General features: G+C 42.3%; 1 protein-coding gene and 1 long non-coding RNA gene across 7 annotated transcripts in view; one reads left to right on the forward strand and one right to left on the reverse strand.

The window, feature by feature from the left end:
* Positions 1-3,436, forward strand: part of LOC142830246 (uncharacterized) — a 79,741-nt gene extending 76,305 nt beyond the window's left edge. Inside the window, exons 7-8 of one of the 2 annotated variants that reach the window (XR_016350122.1) lie at positions 1,263-1,490; positions 2,783-3,436. This is a non-coding gene — a long non-coding RNA (uncharacterized LOC142830246). Of the gene's footprint in view, positions 1-1,262; positions 1,836-2,782 lie in introns of those variants that run through there. The other variant, XR_016350123.1, reaches the window with a different exon arrangement.
* The window catches only part of DIP2A (DIP2 acetate--CoA ligase A), a 146,359-nt gene that overhangs the window by 60,664 nt on the left and 72,971 nt on the right, over positions 1-12,724 (reverse strand). For all 5 annotated transcript variants that reach the window (XR_016350121.1, XM_089779985.1, XM_089779986.1 and 2 more), the window contains 5 exons: positions 7,145-7,273; positions 5,102-5,221; positions 3,434-3,631; positions 1,831-1,922; positions 26-136 (listed from right to left, as the gene is read on the reverse strand). Coding sequence is in view for 4 of the 5 variants with exons in the window: in XM_089779985.1 (XP_089636111.1) it covers positions 26-136; positions 1,831-1,922; positions 3,434-3,631; positions 5,102-5,221; positions 7,145-7,273 (650 nt within the window). In the remaining variant the exon portion in view is untranslated. The remainder of the gene's footprint in view (positions 1-25; positions 137-1,830; positions 1,923-3,433; positions 3,632-5,101; positions 5,222-7,144; positions 7,274-12,724) is intronic.

Raw genomic sequence — 12,724 nt, forward strand, 5'->3', positions numbered from 1 at the left:
AATATGTGGCTGACAGGTGGGTTACCTTTCTTGTTAGTGGTACTTCTATTGGCACAGGAATCAGTTCTGCCAGGAGGCACCCATAAAATGCTACCATAAACATCACAGGATCACTGTTGGGAAATACGAGAGCCACCTACAACAAGATTGAAAAAAGCCAATAAAAGACTTTTAGAGTCTTTTTGAAAGTACATTTCCCACATACTGTTCAGAATCATAACTGCAACATGAGACATTTAAACAATTATAAGTGTGTCAGTGCACACTTTTATTATTGTTTAGGAAGGTATATAGGTGCAATTTACTGGATGAAGTTAACCAATTTCCCTGCTTGTGAATAAATTATATAATCAAAACAATCTTCTTGAATCAAAGGATTCCACAGAGCAGTTCACTTTTGTTTTAAAAGATATAACAAAAGTTTACACAAAACCCTCAAGGAGAAGGTCCCTTAAATCAGATTTCCTCCCCCAGAAATTGTAAATAGAATATTGCTTTTACCAATACACTGATGCTACAAGGCTATTTTTCAGACAAAGCCATTTCTGACTGCCCAACTCATCCATAATTTTGTTCACCATCTTTACTATCTTACCAATGTACACAGTACAAATCTGAAAAGTGCAAGAGACATTGGCCTGTTGCTTACTGTGATCCATTATGGATGCTGTTTACTGAAGGGAAAAGAATAATATATAAAATGGAATGAGACAGCAGCTTACTTTAGGGAAAAATTGCCCTACATTTATTAGCCTATTAAACATCATAGTGATGTTTGGGATAATAAACATGACCTCATCATGTACATGGATTTTGCATGGCTAGTATCAAGACCCGTCACTTCAGGACTTGACTTTTTGTCTGCGCTAGGAATTCAACGCCCCATGTACAATGGGGTCGAATATAAAGTCTACCATTAAAGGGGTTGAGCAACTGAGAAAAATGGTACGGTAGGGGACTGAAGCACCAGCATGTACCGTATCTGTCTAACAGAGTTAGCCACACCAGTGCCAGGTCTGAATTACCAAGATACCCCCGCACATTGGAAGCATATAATCCAGAATACACTTTTTAATATGACCTAATCACTTCCTTTAATAACATACCTAGGAGGATTCCCAAGGCAGGGCTCCAAAGCCCTGTCACAATACCCACCATTTCAATAGTGTTGTTCAGTGCTCAGCTGTGTGTTATGTATGTGGTGTCTCATGAATTCTGGGGCAAGAAAGGGAACAGCAAACTAATCTCTCACTCTCATTCAGGTTTCTCCTGAAGACCTGCCTTTCGTCTACAAGCCTCAGGCAGGAGGCAGAGCCAGTGAGAAACACCAGTACGGCTGGACTGTAGAGAGCTGGTTGGACCAAGCAGGTTCCCTACCATCCCCCAAGACACAGAAGGGAGCTGCCATGGAGCATGAAGCTCCCTGAGGGGTTCCCTAGACACCAAGTGGGAGCAGCAGCCCATCATCCACAGGAAGCAGAGACTGGCAGGTAGCAGCACGCTGGAAGGCAGAGGGAAAGTGCAGGACTAGCAAGCTCCTTCAACCTCTGAGCCTTGAGCAACAACCCCACCTGCCCACTCCAGCTATGCCACCCTCCCACGTGGTAATAGCAGCCCGTGCTCTCTGTTTAGATTGCAAGCTCTTTGTTATAGGGACCTGTCTTGTTACTCAATAGTACAGCACCCTGCAAAATTTGGGCAGCATATCAATAAAATAATGTAGACAAAATTCCTTATAGCGCTTTAGTCCCCAAACACACAGCTCCTTTTATAGTCCAGATGTAAACATTATTCCAGTTTTATTCCAAAGCAGCAGTGGCAGTAACCTACCCTGTCTCCAGGTTTGAGGAGTGGTTCATTCTTACTGGTTAGTTTGTTAAGAAGCGTATATGCTAACTTCAAGCTTCGGCTCCACAGTTTGCCTACAAGTAGATCACAGATAAAAAGAAACCAACCAACCAACAAAAAAACTATGCACCACAAAACTTTAAGATTAAAGTGTAACCTGTTGATTTTTTTTTAAACACTGACTAGTGATTGTGGGAGTGCAAGTGGGGACACCAAGAACGGACCTGATTTTTAGAACACAAATGCCAATCCTCTTTCTGAAAATTAGGCACCTTTAAGGTGTCTCAACGTTCTTGAATTACCCACCAGAGAGTTACTGCACATCCATATTGTGAGAACACCATTATGCATGAAAAGCTACTGAGTAATTAATTCATTGAGCTAAGAAAGGCACAGTGTATGGCTTCCATCACCTAAGAGAATTGCCTTTCAGCAAATTATGATTTAACAACTATATTAGCCCCAAAAACCTCTCTCTGGAATACTAAAATATACAGCAGCAGACTGTCAGCTTTCGTCTCCGCTGATGAGGCATAAAAAAGGCAATTTCTCAAAATGACGTTTTGATGGTAACCTCTCAATCAATCACAGAAATCATAGAAACATAGGGAATGAGAGACTTCAACAGGTCATATAGTCTATCTAGTCTTCTGGTATTATCTAACCATCCCTGACGGGTTTGTCTAACTTGTTCTTTGAAGCCACCGCTAACAACTGCACTAACAATACTTGCCTAGGTTCATTGTTCCAGTGCTTAGCTACCCTGACAATTAGGAAATTTTTCCTAACCCAACTAAATCTCTCTTGCTGCAGTTGAAACCTATTACTTCTTGTCTCTGTAACAACCTTTTACATACTTGAAGACTTGTGTCTCTTTCAGTTTTCTTCAGATTAAACAAACCCAATTTTTTCAATCTTCCCTCATGTTTTCTAGAGGGGGCACCACAGCTGACATTATGGACACTGCTAAAGAAGAAATGGCCATGCACATGGGCACATCCTCCCTAGAATGGAATGGACATGAAAAAGGACTCGAAGAACCACCCAACTATCTCCTAAAAAGCATATGACAAATTGAATACTTCTAGTTCACTGATAGAGCAAAGTTTCCCATCCCATGATTAAGCTTCCTTTAACGTATTCTGAATTCTTCTGTTATAAGTAATCATACAACTAAGTTGTATGCACTCTACGGGTATCTACTTTTCAGAACCTGTGAGTGCACTTTGTTCTAGTCCTCCGCCCCTTTGAGATCTACAGAGAGCAAAACCTCACAAAGGACAGTTGCCTTCAGTGTGCTCTTCTAGGGAGTTCAATGAATTATGATGCTTATTGCTGATAAAAAGTGCAGATCCCTATTGTACAGTCCCCCTCCAAAATACTATTTTAATCTTCTGTTTTACAGTCAACATTTAATGGACCTACAATCCACACCTACACGGGAGCCTCAAAAGTGAGAGTGCACCGCACTGTGATCAACAAAGTCTGTTTTATATTAAATGAAGCAAACAGCTCATTCCCAAATTTCTTCCCCTCAATTTTTATTCCCATTTTTATTAATAAAGGTACAAAAGTCAATACTTGCCATACGTGAGTGTATAAATGGCTTTTCCGGTTGTATCCAATGCAGTTAGACATGGAGTTTTTGGCTGGGTGGTCCCCCAGCGCTGCAAAGCAGCCAGGAGTGATGGGGGCCAGTTAGTAACCACACCTAAGGGTTCACCTTTAAGTACAGTCATCTGACCTCCCTCTGGCTTTGGCTGATTTGGGTCAGGCTGTTGTACTAAATGAACAAAAACATTAAAAATACAAAATGTTACTCTTGAAATGCACGCGCCATACTTATTAACATCTCTGGAGACCATCAGCCAGTCCCACCTCTTCATCCCTCACAGCGGTGGTGGCTTCATTTCACCTTTAAAGTGATGCTGTTTAAGGATCTGCGGGCTTCCTAGCAGTCAGAAAGTGTTTACCTTAGCTGGTATTTTTAACATGCCATATATCTTCTATTTCACAAAAAACTTGGGTAGCTCTGTTGTAGGAAAAGACACTTTTGCTGACACGTCTTCTGCTTGTTTACATACATGCAAGATTGGCAGCAATCTGGGATAAGTTGGTAGAGAGGTAGCACTCCCAATGATCACCGGGATTTTATTTTTTGAGCCCCAGGTTCCCAAACAATTGATACTAAAGGCTTGAGGACTTGGGGATAGGTAGGATTGTAAAATACATTGAGACAGAGCATATTAGTGCATCGAAAGCCACACAAATAAGTTGCTTCTGTTTGTTAGGGCAAGTCTATGCTAATGTGCTACACTGGCACAGCTGCACTGATGCAACTGTGCTGCTGTAGCTTGTCTTCACAAGATATGCTATGGCAATGGGAGAGCACTTTCCTTTCCTCTCCTTCTGCGAAATGCAGAAGCTATGTCAATGGGAGAGCATCTCCCATCCACATAGAGCAGTGCGAACAGCACTTCTTTCAGTTAATGAAACACACCTCACTTGAGGGTAAGGGGGCGGGGAGGTCAATCCAAGTTACATCAACTTAGGTGACAGTATAGACAAGCCCTTAGATATGAATTACTATGCAATTCAAAAAAATATCATGAAAAGCTTGGGGTTAGGGAACATTTGACATTCCTAATATTTTTAAAATAAAAAACACCAGAAAACAGCGCACACATTCAGAATCTCTTTACCCATCACATTGTTACTGTAATTCTGCTCTTACTGAATATTTTCAATAAAATCATCAAATGAAAAGTTCAGGCTCAAGGGTGACTGTAGGTTAAATTTCTGAACATGTGCAAAACAATTTTTTCTGGTGTTTTATTTGCGAGTTTAATTACAATGGTCACAAATGGAGGGACTACCATTAAAAGTATAAAATATGATATATGAAAACTGCAAAAATGAAAGCAATGGTTTTTTTGGTTATATCTAGCAGTACAAATAGCAAAAATTAAAATAATTAATAGATCTATGATATTCTGCACTAGTGCTGGGCACAAGGTCTGGCAATCTGAACTACTGGACATACCATAACTTATTTTGTACTTGGAAAAAACAAGAAAGGTAAACAATAAGCTGTCAAAGACCACCAACTTTGCCATGATATAAGCCAATAGCATTGGAGAAAAATGTTTTACAATACTATATAAAGAAGCAGAAATCCCTCCTTTCATTCAGCTCATGGGGACAAACAGAAAACTGTGCAGATATTTGTTAACAATTCTTACAAAGCTTTTACCTTCTAGTAGTTCTTCAAAATCATCAACAAAGAATTCTTTCAGTGGTGGGCGTTTTGGTCTTTTCAAGGTGTTTAGAAGCTGTTGGATTTTTGAGGAAACTCTACTATTCACTGGAACACCTGTCAAATTCATAATATAAAGAACAAGCAGAACAAAGACTGACTTACACTGTTCTCTCTAAACATCTGTCACCTTTTTTATAACATCTGCCTGTATACGGAGGAGTACATTTACACTGTTGCCTGTTTGGAAAAAGACTATCAATAATGCTGATAAATGAATAATAAGAATGCTTTAAAGCAATGCTCTTTACTTGCTATTTGCCTGCTCTATGTGCCTTTTGATCTAGTTGCAAACAAGGCTGACTTTACAAAGTTGGATAATAAACCTGAGTAATGGTGGGGGATTAACAAATGGGTCTCCTCAGTTTGTTTCATCTAGGATGAAAGGGTTTTGTGATAGCTATATTTATTCAACTTCAAAATGCAAATATTTCCAAGTTTGAGATTCAAAATAAAATTACGTTTTTGAAACAAAAAATGCTGTATGACTGTTTGAAAAACACCATATAGGTTTACAGTAAAGATGGACACAAGCCATTCCGGTTGTCCTGTGGTAACATTCCTCACTGAAAAATAGGAAACCTGGGGCAGACTTCCAAGCTCTTATTCAGTATGTTATTGCAGTGGTTTGAGCACTTCAGAGGCAGCATAATTAGCCAGTAAGGGAAATGAAGTGAGGTACATCACTAAGAGTAGCCATCCTCTGACTGATTAGTAGGTAACATTCAGCTCTTCAAAATCTAGGCCAAAAGGACTGAAGTAGGTCAGTAAATACACCATGCATAGCGCTATCTGCCCTGATAAAGTTATCAACATGCTGGAATTAATCAAATAATACAGTAGACCCAATCTGAGGATAATAATACACCTTGTGCTGAGAGAGCAAAGGATCAGGTGCCAAGAAAAGACATGCAGTGAGGGAATGTGTATCTTTTAACCACTTCCTAGACACATAGCACTTTTGAACGAAGTTCTGGCTTTCCCTGTCAGTGTTATTGAAGCTCAGGAATGGGAAAAGAGATTGAGCTTCCAAAGACAGAACACACGGTCTCCCAAAATACAGGCACGGGTAAAACAGAACATTAGAAGGCATATGATTTACAAAACATCATGCCAGTGAGCTTCACTTACTGTTTGAATCTTCTATAAGAACAGTTGCTAGCCTGTCTTTCTGATCCTTAAGGTTCCATTCCTGCCATACAGACACTGAACTAGGAATGCTACATATCGGTTAATTAAATAGTCGATTAACCTCATGAATTCTTATTGGTTAGTTGAGTATTCTATGGTCCCAGGGGCGGGGCCAGCAGCCAGTGCACTCCGGCCGCACTCCTGAGGAGCCCCCTGCCACTCCATGCTGCTGCCTCTGTATCAGAGGCACCAGTGTCGGGTGACAGGCAGGAGCTGGTCTGTGAGGGGAGCCAGTTTAAAAACCAGCTGCTTCTGAAGTGTTCTGCTGATATAGAGGCAGCAGTGCGGAGTGGCAGCAGACCCTGAGCTCCCAGACCTGGTGAGAGCTGGAACTGAGCTAGTCTGACTGCCCGCTTGTCTCCTAATACACTTTAAATGCAGAGTCACAGCAGGGGTAGGTCCTGGACCGGGTGCAAGCCAGGACTGAGCCGGGATGCTAAAAAATTTACTGGCCAAGGGAGGAATGCATGTAGTCTGTAGCATTAACAGATAAGCTTTTACTTATTGGTTAATTGGCTACACTATTACATCCCCACACTGAACTATGCAACTCTCTGCCTCTGAATGAGAGCATACTTCCAGCAAAGAAATTATCCACATATTACTGATGAGAATGACTGCAAAGCTATAACCAGTGCTGGCAGTGAATAACCAGCAACGCAACAGCCTATGGTACAATGCACATGCAAGTCAGGTACCATGGCAAACACTATCTGGACCCTCTGTCTAGTCAGTGACGCAGCAGGAAATTCGAGTGTTGGGACAGTGGAATCATTTTTACATATTCACCATCTGCAGTTTCTAGTATGCTGCTGTTGTAGCCCCTGGGTATTCCTCGTACTGATGCTACTTGTGGTCGCTCGTGATGCAAGTGTTCTACAAGACCTGTAGTTACATCAGGGGGAGCAGAGTGGTTATCTGTGAGGATACAGAACAGACAGAGAAGGCACATCAAATGTCTTAGTTATTAATTTACAAAGTTGCCCCTCACTGAACACTTACTCTTCCCCAGCTTTTTCTCTGCAGAACCCCCTTCCTAAGCCAGAGAGTAAGTTAAAAAAATAAGTAAAATATTGCAACAGATACTGCATCTTTGGGAGTGATACTCAAGGGGCCCCTCTGTAGAAGTAAACAAACAGCAATGAAAAGTGGAATTACAGAGCAAATGAAGTCTAAAGATCTGAAGTGCAAACTTTTCTACATGGCCAGATCAGTAGGACGCAATTCAGTTCGAGAGGAATCACTGGGGAGGAGGTGGGGGGGGAGACCCGACACACAAATAAGCTCTGTTCTCATGCCTATTCAAAGCCTTGATATATATTGAGAATATTTCCAAAGGGGCCACTTGTGAAGGTAGTATTTGTAAGCAGATACTTGTTCACAGCAACAGCTTGCAAAAGCAATTGCTGCCTATGGGAACATTTCCCCTTGAAAACACTTTCTCTGCTGTGAATTGATGACACTCTCCATAACAGTCACAGCTGCTTAGGAGCAACAGAGCAAAAGGGCACCAATATGAAACGGCTGCTGAGTGTCTACTGTATTATGAGTTGTCTACCAGGTACTAAAGTGAGATTGCAAACTCTAAATATTACTTTTAGGTCAGTCATTCTCTCAAGCCAGCCTAAACTGGAATGGATAACAACATGTGGTAACAGTAGGAAATGTGATTTTTCAAACCATTTGCAAGTATTCACAGCATCATTGCTAACCAGTTACAGAAGTACGGATTACATGAATGGACTATATGGTGGACAGAAAGCTGGCTAGATTGTTGAGTTCAACAGATCATGATCAACAGATCAATGTGTAGTTGGCAGTTGGTATCAAGTGGAGTGCCCCAGGCCCTGGAGTGAGTTTTAGTCAACATTTTCATTAATGCTTGAACGATGGGATGGACTGCACTGTCAGCAAGTTCATGGATGACACTAAGCTGGGGGTGGAGAGATAGATATGCTGGAAGGTGACCTAGACAAATTGGAGGATTGGGCCAAAAGCAATCTGATGAGATTAAACAAGGACAAATGCAGAGTCCTGCACTTGGGACAGAAGAATCCTAAGCACTGCTACAGGCTGGGGACCGACCGGCTAAGTGCCAGTTCTGCTGAAAAAGGACCTGGGAATTAGAGTGGACGAGACACTGGATATGAGTCAACAGTGAGTCCTGGTTGTCAAGAAGCCTAAATAGCATATTGGGTTGCATTAATAGGAGCACTGCCAGCAGATCAGGGAAAGTGTTTAAGTCCCGGCTTGACAAATCCCTAAGCTGGGATGATTTAGTTGGGGTTGATCCTGCTTTGAGCAGGGGGTTGGACTAGATGACCTCTTGAGGTCTCTTTAAAACCTAATCTTCAACGATTCTATGATAGAAGGTTAAGTTTTTGGCATATATCCAAAATGTCACTGGAATGTCTTCTTGTGCCCAGTTTTGGTTATTTTATTAAAATTAGAACATTATTTGCTTTAATAAAGCACTAAAACACTGACAATGAAACACACAAGGTGAGCGCAAGAAGGAAAAACCGATTCAAATGTACATATGAACCTCTTACTACACAGTAATCAACAAAACTCACGATCTGTTAAAAGTACAGGGTCAAGACCCAAGTGTATCTTGTACAGCTCACAATCTGACTTCACCACCAAAAATGATCTCACAAAAGTCACATCCACCATGTGGCTTTGTCAATAAAAAGTCAGAAGAATACCTCTACCTTTATTTTATATGTCCTGAGCTGGGAAAGGCAACTGGGAGAAAAATATATGAGGACTCTCAAATTAGGAACCAAAGCAGGAAGCCAATTTAGACCTACAGATTTAGCTGTCTCAAGATTTTCACTGTTTTGTCATCAGGTACCCAGTCAAATATGCCTTTTACATAATTAAAAAGCCACTGAAATTTAACCAGAACCAGAAAAACAAAATAGTAAAAAAAAACCAGGAATCCAGCTGGAATGGCAAGTCACACAAAATCCAGATAGTACCTGACTCTTCTCAACTCAGCTCCTCAAGGCTTGTCTGCAGAATAGCAACGCATACAATGGGGGAGGGGGGGTGATTTCTAAAGGACTAAGTGCTGTGCCCATCACTCACCCTGACATTGCAGCTCATGTTCTTCTGTCCGTATTTCAAATCTAGTGCTCTTCTTTGTGCCTTTCACTAGCTAACTGTCTTAATTTAGTGTACAATTCAGAACATTAAGTATTCTGAGTGCTCCTCTCTAGAAAATTAATATTCAAGCAGACCTGAATGTTGCACTATTGTTGTACCTAACTATAGAATACTTCAACAATACCCACACATTTTATACTCCAAGGTGCTTCTATAAAGTCACTCCTATAATTTATAATCCTGTGAACATACTAGTCTTTACTAAGGATGTTAAAGACTAGCCGATTCCCACCCCTCTACTCCACCTCTATCAGATAGAGGCAGCAAAGGGGGAAGGCGAAGAGTGGGTACCAGGGCTCCGTGCGGTGCTCCCACTTTGAAACGCCGTGGGAGCTGGAGGTTCCGCGGAATGCCACGTGGAGCCCGGGGTCAGTTGACCCCGGGCTCCATGTGGCATTTCAAAGCAGTAGCACCCAATGGAGCCCAGGTTGGGGGGGGAGGGGCGGACTCAGTCTCCTGCTGGCCCCAGGCTCCATGTGGGTGCTTCTGCTTTGAAATGCACAAGAGCCCCCACTGGAGATTCTTGTGCATTTCAAAGCTGGCACGCTGTGTGCAGCCTGGAGTCAGCGGGACTTCCCGCTGGCCCTGGGCTACAGGCGGAGTTCCGCATTCCTCCTTTGAAATATACACGAGCCCACTGGGTGCTCTTGTACATTTCAAAGGAGAAAGGTGCAAGTGCCCATTGACTACTTGACTAGTAAATTACTCGCTATTTAACATCCGTAGTCTTTACGTTAATATTCCTTCCACAAAACACTCATACAATTATTCTAATCCTTCCAAGGTTAGATGGCTAATATCCTTCTCAGAGTGATTAGTGGCACTGACAGCCCCATAAAAACACAGAATACACTCAAAAGCTCCAATAAGAATTTTCTACTCTACTTACTCTCACTGGAGTCCAAAGACCTCACATTGTCTTCGACAGGATGAAGTTATGAGCAGCAATAATGGCTGACACTAACTTCAGACCCTCCCTTTTATAAAGCTATTGGGAATAAGGCATACTCCAGGGATATGAAGCAAAACATTTTTTCCAGTTCATTAGTTCAAGCCATCCCAAGTGGGAAGAGAAAAATGGTCAGAAACTTACAACTGATTGTGGGATTATTTGTAATGAATTGTTCAGACGGATTACTAATGGACATACTTTCATACAATTAAAATCACTCTCAAAACACAGCATTAGCAAAGGAGCTGCCTCGTACGGTACTGAGCCACAGAACTGAAGCTCCCTAAGTCAGGTTAAAGAACAGCAGGCAGGGAGAGCTGCTGTGCACAGCTGCTGTCTGTGACCAGAGAGAACACTCCAGCCTCTACAGCTTCCTAAAACACTAGCTTTTCAACACGGAAACAAATCCTCTTGCAAAAAGTTAAGGCCAGATTTCTTTCCTATGAATTTCCAAAGTGCAGAGCAGTACCCTATATAAAACAGAGGAGGGAACTAGAGAGATGAGGGACACACTCCCCACCCCAATAGTAGTTTCCTGAGAGTGGGTGAAACTCCCATATCTTTATCTGGGCTTCCATTGGAATAAATTGCCAAGGGAGGTGGTGGAATCTCCCTCTCTGGAGATATTTAAGAACAGGTTAGATAGACATCTGTCAGGGATGGTGTAGACGGAGCGTGGTCCTGCCTTGAGGGCGGGGGGCTGGACTCGATGACCTCTCGAGGTCCCTTCCAGTCCTATTTTTCTATGATTCTATGATTCCCTGCTGTATTAGTAAGCTGGAGAAAACAACCCATCTGGGGGGAATGAGACTTGACAAGTAGCAGGACAACTCTTGTTCCTACCAGGAACTGCCTGTGAGAGTCCAAGGGCATGTGGTGCTGTGGACAACTGGGGTAGTTCATGGTCACAAGAGAAGGTGGAGGTGCCTAGCTGGAGCCTGTGTATGAATCTATGGACTGGCAGCTTCTCTCAGTCTGACAACAGGCGGCAGCAAAAAAGCTCAGCTAACATAGGAAGCAAGTGGGAAGCAGGTTAGCAAGGAGTTCAGATGGGGAGGAGGCGCTGGGGACAAATCCTTTCCAGCTGAATGGCTGCTTCCTTCCTGATGGCAAGGAGACAGGAACACAGCCCATGTATCAGAGCCAGTGGCAATCATACCACAGACAACCAGATTTAGCAGGCTGGCTGGGTTTGTAGAAATGAATTGCTACATTGCTGTATTTCCCACACAGACACTGAAGTGATTAGATCTAGAGCAGTGTTTCTTAAACTTTAAGATCGAGGAACACCAAACAATTTTTTTAAAATGAGGAACACCAAGGATTTTTTGTTGAGACAAAAAGAAAAAGTCGCCTGCCCCTTTAAGGGCAGTTATTTTGAACTCTGTTCTCCGTGGGACACCTCCAACTGCCTCGTGGCACACCGGTGTGCTGTGGAACACAGTTTAAGAAACACTGGTCTAGAGGATACACCAAGCAGATAGCAGAATGCATACATCATACACCGGGCAAAGTCTGAGGATGCTAGTTGGCATGGTGGAATTAAGTGAATATTTTATGACTATATTAACAACATTCTCTTCAGTTACGTGTCCAAGAGAGGGTCTGCATATTCACTTTGTAAATCTACTGAAGTACCTCAAGAACAGAACCTCTGAAGTACTGAAGTGCAAATATCTGTATATAATACAGATAGGCAACAGACCGATGTAAAAAAACCAGACAAGTAAAGTGGGAAAGTCCCAAGGTCTTAGGCCAGAATTCTCATTGTCTTTAATGACAGAACCATCTGTGTACGCATGAGATAAGAACTTCAGAATATGGAACAGAGGTTAATTCAAAATAACCCCCCATTTTAGGCTGTATTTTTAAACTTCTTCAAAAAAATTGGTAGCTGTACTGAAAATTTACTGTTCCCCACTACCAAAAGGGTCTTGTAATCTTACATTACCATTAGACCATTATTAAACACACACAGAGCATCAATCTTCAACACCTCGATGAAATAATCCCTTACAGCAGGGTCTCAGCCAGAGGTCTGTGAGCCCATTCCCCCTCCTGCATGCAGAAGAGCTGGGAGGAAAGGGGAGGAATGGGGATAGGCATGCTTTGGGGAGGGGTCTGAGGAGGAGTGGAGCAGGAATAAATGGGGCAGGGGGTGCTGGGGAGAGGGGCGGAGCAGGAGTGACCCCTAGGGCTGAACAGGGAGAGGTGCTTGGGTTGCCATGGATATTTTTAATTCAAAA

Source organism: Pelodiscus sinensis, chromosome 7, assembly GCF_052426305.1.
Source record: "Pelodiscus sinensis isolate ZL-2025 chromosome 7, ASM5242630v1, whole genome shotgun sequence".
In the NCBI taxonomy this organism is placed as follows: Eukaryota; Metazoa; Chordata; order Testudines; family Trionychidae; genus Pelodiscus; species Pelodiscus sinensis.